Source organism: Strigops habroptila, chromosome 4, assembly GCF_004027225.2.
Source record: "Strigops habroptila isolate Jane chromosome 4, bStrHab1.2.pri, whole genome shotgun sequence".
NCBI lineage: Eukaryota > Metazoa > Chordata > Aves > Psittaciformes > Psittacidae > Strigops > Strigops habroptila.
The window spans coordinates 8,223,077-8,238,765 of record NC_046358.1 but is presented as its reverse complement, the minus strand read 5'-3'; the positions used below and the strand labels follow the sequence as shown (position 1 = coordinate 8,238,765).

At 42.2% G+C, this 15,689-nt stretch overlaps 1 protein-coding gene across 1 annotated transcript in view; it reads left to right on the top strand.

Moving 5' to 3' along the window:
• Positions 1–6,419: 6,419 nt before the first annotated feature.
• The window catches only part of LOC115607298 (cytosolic phospholipase A2 epsilon-like), a 32,982-nt gene continuing 23,712 nt past the window's right edge, over positions 6,420–15,689 (top strand). The window contains exons 1-2 of the mRNA XM_030484427.1: positions 6,420–6,515; positions 7,734–7,823. Of these exons, the coding sequence (XP_030340287.1) occupies positions 6,420–6,515; positions 7,734–7,823 (186 nt within the window). The remainder of the gene's footprint in view (positions 6,516–7,733; positions 7,824–15,689) is intronic.

Below are 15,689 nucleotides of genomic sequence, written 5' to 3'. Positions count from 1 at the left end.
AGGGAAGCCCCGTTTATTCCCCGTGTCCTACTAAGTCATGCTCTGCTGTATTTGCCAGGGGCTGCACCTGTCCCACCTCCCGGCAGTCTGGCCAGGCCCACACAGTGGTGCGTTCAGCATGGCTAAAGCTCTTGGACAAGAACTGGATCTTCTTGTCAATTCTCCTCTTGCAGTCCTCAAACATCAATGACTTTCTTCTTTCAGATACACCCACAGCCAGCTGAGTCCCACAGCAAAGTCCTTGCTGTTACCTTGAAAGTACTTAAACATCCTGCATTGCTGTAGACCCTGAAAAAGGTCTAGCTTAATCCTCCATCCAGCCATCCTTTTCCTGGGACAGTGGGGGCCTTCACCTAGAGATATGTAGCAACCCCTAAGTAATGCTCTTAAGCAGAGGATGAGGACACCAGTGCCATCATGCCATCTGCAGTTGGATTCTTCCTTTCTGAATCACTGTAGAGGTTTCTCCAGGTGGCTGCTCCTCAGCAGTGGCCTATCCTCCAGAATCCCATCTAGTCAGCACTCCTGGTCCATGTTTAGTAGAGGTGCTTTGTTTGTTAATTAGAGAGTTAGTTAATTTGTTGGGCTCAGCTTGCTTTTTATCATTAAATTTAGTAATCAATTGCCAGAACACTTGCAGAAGATCCTGGTTGTCAGTTCTTCTAGGCCAGCGCGAAGGCTTTGTCTTCTGGCAACTTTTGCTCTGGTTCAGCTGCTAAGGGGATATGTTTTCCGTGCTTAGCCTCTGGGCTGTACTGGGGCATTGAAAGAATGCAGGTAACAGCTGCACATGTGGACTTTTGAAAGCTTTTTTGGCTTTGCAGGTTGGGAGTGTCCCCTTTTACAGGAAATAGGAGTAATTTAATGGAATTACCTCTCCAAGGAAGGAAATAAACTGGGGGTGAGGGGGGAAAGCACTGCAAAAATCCAGGCCCACGCTGTGTCACAGTGCTAGCACTGACAGTTTTAAAAGACAGAACTCTTGGTAGCTGTAATAACAGGAACTACAAACACTACTACAGTGACCTCCTTAATTGTAAATAATATGTTCTTCATCTTTTCTGTGTCTGGCTTTTCCTTCTTACCTATTCATTATCTGTAGGTAAGTGAAGGATTAGCATGCAATTGCACCTTTGCCCCAGCCCTTCCGATTATCACAAAGCTGCATGTAGAACTGGGCAGCTCAGTGAGGTGAGTCAGCCCATAGGAACCGAAGGAAAGCAGCAGTGGGATTTTTTAACCCTTCATGAGGCATGCGAGTACTTGGACAGTCATTCCAACAGTCCTGTCGGGTGAGTGCTGCTGAGGAAGCAGAAGGTAATGGGATGGTTGGCAGCACCATTTTATGTTGTTCTGTAGCCCAAAGAATGATCAGACAAAAGACTGTTGCAAACAATCTGAGCTATTCATTTGTGAGACTACAGGTTGCACCATGTGAGTGATGGGAAATGTGTCTGCACAGAAGGTACAGGAGAACATGGGTGGTAGAGTAGGATTTCTTTCTGAGAAAACCTGTGCCAAAGCCTTGTTCACATGTAAAGCTCTGCTGTGTATGTGCAATATTCCACTATCTTACAAGAGTGATAACGCTATAGAGGAAGCCATCAGGGCCTCATTTCCAGCAAGGCAGGTTTGCTCATGCCCTGATCGCGATGTGCTGGGCAACAGGTAGCAGCAGGTGAAAGCTGTGTGTCTTTCATGCTGCTGAACTTCTGTACCTTTGAGCTCCTCCTGAAAGCCTGCCCCTTTCAGGGTTCCCTCTGAAGCCCAACACACCTGCAGTGTCCATAAAGCACTTCAAAGAGCAAAGGAAGGAAATGGATATTTTGGAAAGCCAAGAAGTCATTGGGAAATAAAAGATGGTAGGGAAAGGAAACAAGAAAGAGGAAATCAGGAACAAAAAAGTGGTAGTGACAAGCACTGAGAATGGAGATAAAGGTATATTCCTCCTCTAGTTTCTTCAAAGCATTCTTGATGGGCTGGTCCATTAAAATGAATAGCAACTAAAAACCCCTAGCCTGGAAAATGTGATGGTATTAAACCCTGCAGCTTACAGATACCTGAAACACATACTGTATGTGCTTTCTAGATCCCAGATGTCTCTTCTCTGCCCTTAAATACTGATGGTCCCTCAGCCTCTAGCAGTATGACTTTTCCTGCCAGCTGCTACTTATTGCACCCTTCCCTCTCTCAGCCAATAATCTGTAAATTAGTTGTAAATATATGAAATGTTTGCTCCACTCTTTTCTTCCACCAAGATAATGGAGCATGCTTAAAGGCTGATAACTATCAGGTAAAGAGCTGCAAGTTACTACATATATTAATATGCACTTTTAAATCTTGAGCAATTGATAGTTGTTTCTTTTATTTTGCAATTTCTGCTACTTAGCTGGCTGACATCCAAAACTTTTCCAACTAATCTTGAAAGCAAGCAGTGCTCCAAATTCCTCCTTGAGTTGCAGTTGTTTTAGTTTGGTATCTACTTTGTAAACATACGATGTAGTTTATTTTTGAAATTTAACAGATTACAGGATATGCTAGAATTTGTTACAGACTAAATGTTTTTGCCCCATGGGCAGAAGATTATTCAGAAAATCCTTCATAGACCCTTAACAAACAGCTTTTCTGGTCACTCTTAAACTCTGTGATCTTTGCTCATGTGGAAGCTGATGGCCTGTAATCCACAGCTGGTTTGAGGCACAGAAGAGAGCACTGCACTGGTCATACTGCCCTAATACTGGTTTCCAGTTCATGAGGAGGTGATAAACTTGCATGTAGTCTACAGAAATGTGGAGAGTGAACAGTGATTCAGAAAACTTTGGCAGCTGCTCTTCTATTTTGGTGTACTCATGGGAAACCTTCTCCAAGTACAGAAAACATCCCACAGTGAGACAAATCCAGGCACAAAGGACTTTTCTCACTGTGCACATAACCTCTGGGGTCTGTACATTTGCAACATACATAGAATCTGAGAGAGATAAAATGGAGCATAAATCTCCACTTAAATAGGCTATACAGAGACCAGTATAGGAAGTGCTGGAATTTATTCAATGCATTGGATAAATTCTGTAACATGAGAGAAACATAGATAAACATTAAATTGTGAGTGCAGTGATATAAAAAGTTATTGATGATGCCAGTCTCTCTACTGGAAAGTAATACTTTCCAGAATCAGAGCTGTATACCAGTTATATGCTAGATGCATACCCAGAGAGGTAGTGGATACACTATCCCTGGAAATGTTCAAGGCCAGACTGGATATGGTTCTGGGCAACCTGGTATAGTTGAAGATGTCCCTGTTCACTGCAGGGCGATTGGACTAAGTGACCTTTGAAGGTCCCTTCCAACCCAAACTATTCTATAATTCGATGATTCTGTGAAATGCTAATGCATATATGCAATGGATATAAAGTGCCATACTTTTCTCAGTATGATTGTCATGTCCTAACAGGAATATATTCTAGTAGTATAAAACACTCTGGTTAAAGACTTGCTTTAAAATTAATTTCCCAGAAGATTCCCTCTTACTTGTGACAGGAGTAAAGCAACAGACAGCAGAAGCACTCCTGCCTCCTGTGAATTTCCTCTCCCACTCCACATCATTTTCCTTCACCAACTGTACAAGTGACGGTCTAAGACGCTGCTCCTGCAGGAAGAGGATATATCCAAGCCATAATGCCCATTTGGCTCTGCTCTCCAATGCTGTTTTTTGTATAGAAGTATCTATATGTCTGAAAGCAATGAGGTGGTTACAGCCAGTCCTGGTTGTGTTTCCAGCTTACCAGAATAAACTCGGGCTCATTTTGCCTGGCCTGTTTGAAGGCTAGGCAAGCATATACTGTTGCAAGGCATTTAGGGGTACACTGGGTATCAGCAGATTCATTCCAGTCAGAAATTGTGATAAAAGAAATCACAAACGTATTTGAACATGTTGAAACATTTAATATTTGTCATGGAGCTCCACTCCTCCACAGCCTGTCTCTGCAGTCAGAAGTAACACAGGTAACTTTGCCAAGTGATTGATGCTTCTACAAACTGGGTTGTAGTGTGAATAAGAAACCTAAAGATTAGAGGGAGTATGAGCTCTAGCAAGCACTAAAGGGTGAGAGTCGTGTGCTGTTTGCTGCCAGGGCAACTACAGTTAGATCTTTGAAGCAGATAAGTTATTTTGCTTCATCTATACTTACATTACTGAAATGTGAAGTGTAAAGAAATAAAATTATTCCACTTGGAGCATCTGCTTTTTATTCTACAAATGGAGACCATCTGGATTTGAACATACAGATTTTAAATTAGATAACATTAGTTCAGTTTTTAATGAAAGCCTCAGAGTTTTCTTTATGGAGTTCCCTGTGGAGTCATTAAGGTGGGAGCAGAATACCCTGGTTTAGCTGAAGGCCATGCAGATCATCCTAGATGGCCAAGTATGCATATAATGGGGAATTAATTCTGCAGATGTGGAAATCCGCACATAGAACCCACCTGTTCTTCTCCATGGGTTTCCCTGAGGACAGGGAATCTCAACTTTCTTAAGATTAGCCACCTTTAGAAGGGTTTCTAGGTGAATATCACCACTTATGTTAATGGTCTTCTGAACTAATCATAGAAGCATAGAATAGAGTTGGAAAGGACCATAAGATCATCTAGTTCCAACTCCCCTGCCATGGGGAGGGACACCTTGCACTAAACCATGTAGCCCAAGCATCTGTTCAACCTGGCCTTGAACACTGCCAGGGATGGAGCATTCACAACTTCCTTGGGCAACCCATTTCAGCACCTCACCACCCTCACTGTAAAGAACTTCTTCCTTAGATCTAATCTAAACTTCCCCTGTTGAAGTTTGAAGCCATTACCTCTTGTCCTACCACTACAGTCCCTAATGCACAGTCCCTCCCCCGCATCCTTGTAGGCCCCCTTCAGACACTGGAAGGCTGCTCTGAGGTCTCCATGCAGCCTTCTCTTCTCCAGGCTGAACAGCCCCAACTTTCTCAGCCTGTCTTCGTACGGGAGGTGCTCTAGCCCTCTTATCATCCTCATGGCCCTCCTCTGGACTCAGCCTTGGGAAAGCTGGCCTACTCCAATAGCAAGTATGCTGGTATTTTTAGTGTCCCATGACAGGTCTTCCAAGGTCAAGCAGGTCTTCTTTTCTAATGAGGCTAAAAAAAAAAGATGAATGATTGTTCTCTAAATTAAGCTGCTGGAGGAATTCTCCAGGATGCAGCTCTGAGTGTCCATGACCTAAGGCTAAACGATGCTCTTGTACTTCAAGAGTCGGCAGAACTACTTTTCATGCTGGAAATGCAGATGCTATGACACAGCCTACTGTTACTAGGTCTGCTAGTTTGTTATTCATTTGTTTTTCTGTGTTTGAAGATGGTAATTTCCACTGGCTATGCCTGGAGATGTTCATGTGCTCTTTTGTTCAGGCCCTTTAGTTGAACAAAATCTCTGTAAAATAAAACTAATAAAACTAAACTATTGGATACTATATTGTATTCATCTTGACATGAGTTTCCTGCAGTTGCCTTGTAAAGTTCAATTGCCTTTCTCTGGAAAATGTTGAAAGCGTAATTCTTATCTTCTTTGCACAGCTATTACATATTTCTTTGCTTTTTTTGTTGAATTTAAGGTAATGCCAGGGGCTATAGTAGTTCTGGGTAGTGCTTGTAGTCATAGGCTATGCTAGTAATCTGGTACTGCTATTCCATGCCTACATCTCACCTCTGCAAACAGAAAACCCAGACCTTTCCTTGCCCTTGCTTTCCTGGGAAGAAGAAATGGGTGCAGCCCAGAAGGAGCTGGGAGCTGCTGGTCCATGTAGTAACCTGTCAGGTGATGGAGGCAGCCCTTCCCAGGGGGGTTACTGTGTGGCACAGGGCAGTGCCTCTTTGCAAGCAGCAAGTTTGAGTCCCCCCACCTATATGGAGGCTTTGACCAAAGCGGACAGGTGCGTGCCAGCATATAGGTATTTATTTACACACAGAGGCTTTTCCCAGGGCAAAGTTTCCCCTACGTAGGAGCTGCTGTTACTCTCTGCTTGGGCCATTCCCCATACTGCAGGTGGGGAAAAGCTGGGCTTGAAAGTGCAGGCTTCAGCAGTGGTGCCTGAAACCATGCTTGTTCTCTGCTTGGCAAGATAGCCTGGGACCCTGATCACCACAGAAGAAGGGTGGCAGCAGTGCCATGACCCAAGGGGCAAGCGCAGGCTGGGAATGGTTCCCAGCCAGAGGAAGGTACTGCATCCTTTTTGGATATTGTGCTGTGCCTAAGATCCTTCCCTGGAGCAGTCATCCTTGGTGCTCCACAATCTTCGGCAATGGGAGGGGAGTCCTTTACTTATAGAGATGAGATGGGTGGGGCCTCAGGTCATTTTATAAAATAACTTGTCATTGACTCCTACACGAGTCAATCCTGCAACCATGTCTCAGGAACTGCTTCCCGTGGAGGTGCCGGAATCACTCTATTACATGGATCCAGGGAAGGCCAGGATGTTATTAAATGAGAAAGGTCTACAGGTAAGAAAATGACTTTAGAAGTTTGCTTAAGGTCCACTGCACTTGACAGAAATCAAAATCCTGCTTTCTGAGAGTGTTTATATACAAGCTACTGTACGAACTTACTGTCTGATGGGACAAGGCAGCAATATTTCTGCCTGAAGGAGTTTAAAGTGAGATGTTCTCTTTGTGGCTATCAATCAGTGGCAAAAGTCCTTCTGACTCCACCAGTGCCCAAGTTCTTGGCTTCATAGGCAAAATGAGAGAAGTTACCATAGCAAGGAAACAGAAAAAGAAGAGACAGTGATAAAAATCAACAGGGAAGAAAACAATTTTTAAGGGACTGAATTATCAGCCTGAATCCACACCAAGTTAAAAAAACCTGTCACTTCTATTAAAAACTTAATGTTTCTGTATCAATAACAAAATGACATGTATTAATGTGACAACCCCATTTTTGTTATTGAAAAAGGGATAAGGACAGGATAGCGAATAGGGGTAGGAAACTTAGTTTTATTTCCATGTTCCCATTTTTGTTCTGAGTTTTCCATTTTGCTTTGTATTCCTTGTGTTGTTTCAAGATTTGCAGATAATTTTAACTGTAGTATGTTGTACATTGTTCTGTGTGCTCTTTCACTGGACAAAGGCACATAGCTTTAAGAAGTACTCTGGAAACAGAATACTTTCGATGTGTCTTTTAGGAACTGTCCTTTAACAGTGTTTCCCTACAAAGTGTTTCAAAAGGGAACACCCTACATTGTAAAAGTATTTTGGAACTTCTGTTTCCAGAAAAAATTGAAAAGTTAGATTTAAAATTTTGCAATTACAATGTGTTACATGCTTTGGGTTCAAATCCCATTCTGGGACTTTTTTAAATTGAGATTTAATACTCCTGCAAGCAGGAGCAGATTGCCAAAAGATCCCAGTTAAAACAAAAAGCAAACCTTTATTCCCAGAATAAATGCAGAGGCACCTTTTGGGTATCTCACAGCCGAAATGGCTCTTCCTTCACTGAATCGTTGAAAGGGTACCCGTGATATGGATTGCGTACCAGCATGTTCCAAACCACATGGTGGTTTGTTCATCATGCTGAGCACAGTAACAGAGCTGGGTGTAACCAACAGCTGTTCTATTTAGGGTTTCAGCATAAGTTATTGCAAGTAGGAATTAATTATCTACCCGGATAATGACGCTGGTTTTGTTTTAACATTAGCATTTATTATTTATTTCTTTCTTCAGGATGAAGACTCAGACATCAATTCTTTGAGAGATGGTGAACAGCAAGAAGGAGATGAAGGGCGTACTGCACCAGACAATGGTGATTTTAAGGTATTATGATCAAGAGCATCTCTAACCTGTTGTGGTTTAACCATAGTCAGCAACTAAGCACCATGCAGCCGCTCACTTGCTCCCCCTCGGTGAGATAGGGGAGAGAGTAAAAGTGAGAAAACGCAGGAGTTGAGGTAAAGACAGTTTAATAGGTAAAGCAAAAGCCGCCCATGCAAGCAAATGGTCAGTTGGGGTCAGCTGCTTTGCTCAAGAGAGGAGAAGGCTCAGGTAGACAAATAATTATGTCAGCAGTTTGAGTGCTACAAGTGAAACACCCTTAAGTTTATTTTTTGGATCATTTTATTCTACTTACGTTTATGATTTTCAGAATTGTTTGTGGTATTTCTCTGTTATGTTTTATTGGGAGCATGCAGAATATCTACTGATTTAACCCCTTGCATACTTGTAAAAGAAATCCATTTGTGAGCTTTCTGTTCCACAGTATTTTTTATAACTGAAAGGCTAAAATTAATAGTGATGCTTGTTCTACTGTAATGGCTTTGGCAGTACAACGTCTATCCTAACAATTTAGGGGTGAGTGTGTGTCCTGGATTACTGAACCCTGATTTTTCACCACTTCTCTGCTTCATCAGAAAATAAACCTGTAATGATAGATTTTGTGAAAGGAGTGATGCTTGAATATAGTAACGCTATTTCTTGTGTTTGAAGATCAGTCATAGGCTTATTTTTGTTAGAAATCATTGATTTTGGTTGGGGTTGTCATTCGGCTGTTTTGCTATCTGTGCAGTAAGCACAGACATTGTTTCCTACCTGTCGGGATTAGAGAAGTTTAAATGTGACTCATATAACAGTGTTGTCGCAAGAAGTGTCTGCTTCCGAGGCAGATAATTCTATGGAAATTTGCATTATAATCTATGCAGACATGTTATACCGAGACAAAATGAATCTAAAAAGGAGCTCTATCTAGAAGTTCAAGTAATGCTGTAAACGGGAAGACAGGTGAGCTTTGTGAGAAGCTAGTTACCTGGTACAATTTAGGCATTGAGAAATTAAAACAAATTTTCATTCATATTTACAGTATTTTTACTTTTCCACATACACTTTTCAAAGTTTATCTATATCTTTTGTGTTTGCCCAGTATTAGAATTTTTATATTTAAAAAAAAAAAAAATCGGTGGCATTACAAAATTATATTAAATTTTCTAAGGATATATTCTATCAGGCTTTGGTCTTTGTGGCATTTCATTGCAAATATTTAGCTTAAAATGTCTGGTATCTCCAGCTTGTGCAATACCAAAATTCTGGACCATGTATAGGATGAAGAACTCTGTAGATAGTAAAAACAGGCTGAAAATCAATGAATTGATCTTTGGTATACTGTCTGCTCCTTACAAAGGGTAAGGAACATAAAATCATGATGAGAGAAAGCAAAAAGATTTAAACTCCTGGTTTATAGTTACCTGTGATAATTATGACAGGTAAGTTCCTGTCTCCATTTCTCAATCCCACACAGTGATGCTTGATGCTTGTTCTTCTATTATCTTCTCAGGATATAGGTTTAGATCAAAGACATTCAAGGGTCATGAAATTTTGAGGGGGCATATGTGACGATAGTAGATCAAAAGAGTCATCTTGTGTGCTTGAGACCATAACCTTGTTCTGGTCCACTCTATTGCCCCTGTCTCTCACTGAAGCATTATTTTTCATATTTCAAAAATCAAAAAATTCGTGGCAATCCACTGGTGGTGGCCTGAGTTGTTGTTCTTGCATCTGGTTTTATAGTCACTGTTCTTATTTCTGTGATCAAAACAGCACTCTATCCCATGCGCTTGCATGATCATGACTTGATTACTGCAGCATATCATGTATTTATGTGAAGAATGCATAGATGCATCCTTCATCTTCTGCTCAGTTTTTCTCAAATGTAAATTTTTCACCACTGAAACTACAAGAAGCCTTAAATATGAGGCTCTTTGCCTGCTAAGAGGGATCATCTCTTAGAAAGATGCCACAGTATATCCCATGTGTCTTTACGCCAACATGCTGATTTTTACCTGCATTAAGAAACCTGTGTTATTCAGGTCTTGGATGGTACTTTTCCCCATGCTAAAGTATCAGGCAGAGCCAGCTCTGGTATTTCAGACCTTAGTGCTCATATTAAAATATTGAAGGACTGCAGCAAGTCTCATACAATAATTACTGTGAGGAAAGGGGAGGGGAAAAATGAATGCATAGTCCTAAATTCATCATATCCATGTCTTAACAAGGGTAAGATGCCTCATACCACAGGTCAAGTGGTACCTCATTTTCCTGCCAGGCGAAGGCTCCTTCTTCTTGCAGGGCTTGTGCAGGTGGGAGAACAGCAGCCATTTAACAGAAGAGGGCAAGTCAAACTCTCACCCTTGTGCAAAGCAGGAGTTCTGGGTTCTGCTGAGTTTTGGAAGCTGGAAGCAGCTCCTGAGATCATGGGAAGAGTGAGGAGCAGCCACACTGCATGAAGATATTAGAAGGTTGCAGCCGCTGCCTCTGGTACAGATTGGACTCCATTACGTGAACTAAGAGTGGAGGCAGGCAGGAGAGCTGAGTCCCAGCTGATGGCAGGCATGGGGTCCATGTATCTCACAAGGGCAATAGCCTGCTGTGGGGCAGCTCCAGCCCCACCTGCAACAGCAGCAACCGGAAAGGCAGGAGGAAACAACTCCTGAGCCACCCCCAGCTCCACAATGTTTGCAGGAGCATGGCACCAGCAGGAGTTCTGCTCACTGCAGAAGCTGTTCTGAGGCCAGGTCAAGCTGTTCTGAGCCATCACAAGTGGTGGTATGGGGATGCCCAGAAAGCAGACTGCTGAAATCACGTGCTCCAGTATGCCTCCCACTTCAAAAATGAACCTCGGAAAGTCAAAGGAAGCTGCTTCCCATAAGCTCACAACTTTGAAATATGGTTTCTGTTATCCACGTTTGATATGAAAAACGTAAAACTGAGATGGACCTCTAGATTTCCTTGAGAATCAGTAGTCAGAGATTTCCAGAGGGTGATGCTTGTCCTGTGGTAACGTTTAGCTTAGGATGAGACTCCAGAAATGCCTAGCAGCTGTCAGACGAAAACACCTATTTTACAGCTATCTGAAATTAGGTGTGATGAGTCTTAACTCTCAGATGGTTAATGATCAGCTTCTTTCTCTCATATCTGTTCTGTTTGGTAAGGGCAAAGCAGTATAAGATGGCTTTGTCTTCTCATGGATGGACTATCCAAATCCTCTGGCTGCAGTTCTATATATGGAAAGAATTTTGAACATGCGATTGGATGCTCTATGTTTTCAAATGGACTTACTTTTCAAAATCAGAAAAATTCCAGTTGTTAAACATCTGGAAACACTAAAAGATGGAGGTCAGTGTTAACAGTACTAAAAGGACTATGCAATTAGCCCAAGTTATCAGTCAAATAATGCATCTCTGCAGAAGTTGGGGTCATTGTGTACTGAGATTATCCATGTTGTGTTGATTAATGCTTGAAGTTCTGCTTTTTGGAAATGTGTTTCCAGCACAGTATCATGTACAGCCTTATTCCTCAAAAGTGTTCAGAGTCCCATAATGGATATATGTATGAGGAGGTAATGATCTGAAGGACACAATTCTTGTGGCCTTGCACATAGCTGTCATACTCCTGTGGACACAGATAAATCTTTTCTGGTGAAACCAGGATTACTGTGGCCATATGCATGAAAGGAATATTTCCATACAGCTGTGGAGTTTCTAATTCACTGATACCCAACCAAAACTTCTGCTAATTCTGTCAAAAAGGCAGTCTGATTAGAAGTTATGTTATTAATAAAACCTGTGAAACACATGGCTTGTGAAAACCAGCCCGTGGCAGCAGTGGACCTCTGCACCCACCATGCCCCGTGAAGCTCTGCAGCCCCCAATGGAGGTGCCACAGCCCCAGGGACCTGAAGGATGCAAAGGAAGGAAGCAACTAGAGCAGCAGATTTTTGAGTGTGGAAAAGCATTTGTCAAGAATGAGGAAGAGGTTCAGGAACATGGGCAAATGCAGCAGCCAACTATGCTCAGACCAGGCAGTGTGCCACAGTGGGGTCCAATGGCCCATCCTACAGCAGTGAGAGATAGGGTCTACCAGGCTGGGGCAGGGCTTGGCTGAGTGATGTTGACAGCCTGAAGCATCTCAATTATAAGAGTAAAAAGCCTGTGGATGCACATTCTCTAGGGAATCCTGAGTCTCAGACAGCTCAAGAAGGGCACTTCTTCAGACACCACCAGCTCAGCAGCTCAGACACAGTCAGCAGCAAAGTATTTTAGTTTGACTTGGTCCCTGGCTACCATCTAGTTAAATTGGCACCTGGAGATGAAGAAAGGAGTGCCCCGGTAATATCCTGTGAGTGATTTCATCACAGCAGAATGCTTCTCCATGCCAGGAATGCTGGGGGACCTTAGTCAAGGCAGGGAAGCTATCTTTGCCAGGAAAGGCTGCTGCGCCAGTAGATGACATAGAAATGGATAGAGGCATTATTACTGGGTGACTGCAGGAAAAATGTGTGGGTGGAGAGGAAGCTCTTTTCATGGTTTTCATAGATATCACAAATATTTTCAGGTTGGTCTGTAGAAATGGCCTTTTTCAACCACTGAAAAAGGAAATTGGTTGTCCTCAAGGTATTTTTAAATCTTGTCTGATCTTTGCAGGGTGGTTTGTGGATTAGCATGTAGTGTGGTTGCACTGAAATAGGTAATGGTACCAGCACACTGTGGCACATCATTTCTCTGCTTCCAAATCACACTTTTTCATGCAGCATGACAAAGGCTGCCTCCTCACAAGACCACATGGAAGGCATTCTACATTTCATGCAAAGAAGCAACAGCCAAGCATGTGCTTGGAGGACAACTGCTTTTTGATGATGATATAGTTTTCATCACATGCACTGAAGATCAATTTCAGGATCTCTGCATTACTTTTCTGTTAGTCTATGACTGCTTTTGAATAAATAGCAATCTAAAAAGGGCAACAATTGGGACTTGGAATGTATTGGCTGCCCCTGGACGTTCAAGGGTAAATTCTTCTCTCTAGATCAGTGCTGTTGGATGACTACTTTCTGTTTTGGGAAGGCAGCTACAGTATTCTGCTGCCTGATTGAAAATCTATGGTAAAACAAAGAGCCTTTGCTGAAAAACAAAATATGCATTCACCCAGCATTCATTTGACTGTAGTGTTGTGGAATTGCAAAACTGGATTGGTCTTCAGTAAACATGGTGGAGTAGTGAATGTCCATACCATTGACATCGCAAGCTGGGAAGATGCTGCTAGCAGTAGCTTATCCTGGAAGAGGCTGTTAGGTAAAGAAGCCTAGAGACTGAAGAGAGGTATTGAGAGAAAGGCAAGTAAAAAAAGGTTATGAAGAACATCTGTCTTCTGGTCTCATGGACTTTTGTCTCATTAAGGAGAACTGTCATTCTGGAGCTCCACAGCCACTTGTTATGTGACAGGATCTATTATACAGCTAAACTAGTGGAGTAATTTACAGCAGCACTTCTCAATATGGATGCATTCCGTGCATACCTACATCTGAATATAAGCGTGACTTTAAAAAGGGTTGGGATAGACCTACAGAGGCACAAATCTGCCAGGAATGCAGCCAGCCTGCATCACCAGAGTGCTCACGATAGAGAAATTTCTGTTTTTGAATTCTTACTCACCCGGGTGGGAGAAAGTTGGAATCATTCACGTGACAGAGGAATCCTTTACTTCCACTAACACAGTAAGTTGGTGCCAAGTATCAAATCATGTTATTCTTTTTTATGGGAAGTGGTGTAAAATTGGAAGAAGAGAATACGAAGTCTGCTCTATGTTTGCTGGATCTGTTGTTTGGAAAATCCCAGTAAAGCTTCATTTCCCTGGGAGTACAGAGAAACTAGCAGTGTGCACCCTGTTCATGCTCTGGCATCACAGTGTGCCACGTTGCATGCAGCTGTGCTATACACATGTGTACAGGAAGCACACATCAGTACAATTTGTGAAACACCGAGCTGAAGACAAACTGACAGATTGACAGTCAGTGAAACAGTCACAGAGTGACTACATCAGACTCGATTTTATCAGAAGCAAAGCTATGATGTGACAGTGCTAAATGGTCATTGTAGTATGTCCTTGTTAGCCCCAGGGCACAACGCTATTTGGGGTCTTCCACCACTCAAGGCTATGGTGAGAATCTCTCTGTATATCTGGAACATCATGACATAGCAGCAGCCTTTTTTTTTGTTTTGTTAAAGACAATATAATAGGTTTTAAGTAAAGAGAGTAACAGAATTTCTATCCTTTCCTTTATGCATGAACAGCTGCCAGTTTCCTCGTATAACTAGACCCTAGTACATCATGTTATGGTAGTCACAGTTGCTATTTAATTACATTTCTTTTGTTTAATATGTTACTGGAATTAATTAAAATACCAAATCCTCCTGGGAGCAGTAGAACTAGCAAGGCCTGATCACTGGGTGATTTCTGCTCTCCCTGTTGTCTTTTCTACCCCCACCAGCAGGTACCAGGGCTGCCAGGATGGGTAATGCCTGGATGCTGCCTCTTCCTCAGGTAACTGGCTGGTGGCATTTGCCTCTCCCTCATTGCAAGCACAGGCCCTGATATCTGTAGCTTCTGTGAAGCCACTGACTTTTTTTGTGATGCTTCAGTAAGGCTTTTTCTGAAATCTGCATCTCTGAGAATAGATTTCCCCATGCCAGAGAGGGAAGTTTGGCTAACACATTAGAAAGTCATTACCAGGAAACAGGGGATCAGATGCCAAGACCTGTGCAATAATTATTAAAAAATCCCAACCTGCTGTACTTCCTTAATGTCTCCTATCTAAGAATCTCAAACTGCTTTGCAAATATGGAATCTATCAATTCTAACTCAAGCAATGCCACTTGCCTGAGGAGGTTTAGCTGGAGCTGATCCAGGACCTGGCAGTACCTTGCACAATCTCTAGAGATAAATGGCAGCACGGATTGCCCCATGTTTATGGAGATCCTATTGAACAATGAGTTTCTGCCTTCTAGGGCATATGCTGAGGTGCCCAAGCTCATTCCTGACATGTGAATGTGGTGATCCACCTTTGCAATTACTCAGCTGACAAGAAGGGTTAATTAACTGGGTGGAGAACTTCACTAATATGGCTATACTTCTTCTGAAATGTGAACCAGTGTCCTTGTATGGGGTAGCTCTGAGGGCATACCCTCCATCAGTTGTTGTTTCCAAATTTGCAGCTTCTCTTAGCCTTTTTCTACTTTAAGAATACTTGAAATAGAAGGTGGGTGGATTGCTGAGGATTAATTTCATGAAGAAATACTAAATAAATGAAGAAACCAAAGAATTCTTGATGCACGTACAGGAAGGGTAAAAGCACTAACCCTGTTTAAGGTCTCAGCAAAAACGTTTTAACATAACACAATGTGCTAGGAGAGAGAGGAGAGGATTTTAAGTGTACATTGAAAAAGTAATTTGTTGTGACAAAGGAGGCCTAACTGTCTTCCCATATGAAAATAAGATCTTTTTGCTCTGTTCTCTTAAAATAATTGGCAACATTGCACATATTGTTTTAAGTGATGTTCTTCCAGCTTCTCTTTATCTACCTTAACATCTATTTTGTCTACTTGTTTATAGACGTTCTAGGAAGTCTCTGAAGTGCTATAGAAATAGAAGGATGCTCCTAAATGAGAGGAAATTGATTGATAAAAATAGCAGTTGTCAAAAACAATGATTTGGAGGGCTCTGCTGTAACCACTTGTGCAGGTGGAAATGTTTCTAGGAGTGTGAGGAAATGACCGTGTGTCACAGCCACAGGAAATGCTGATTTATTTATTGGCTTTGCCAGAGTAGCCTTTTGCAGATAGGTCTGAGCCAGAGACA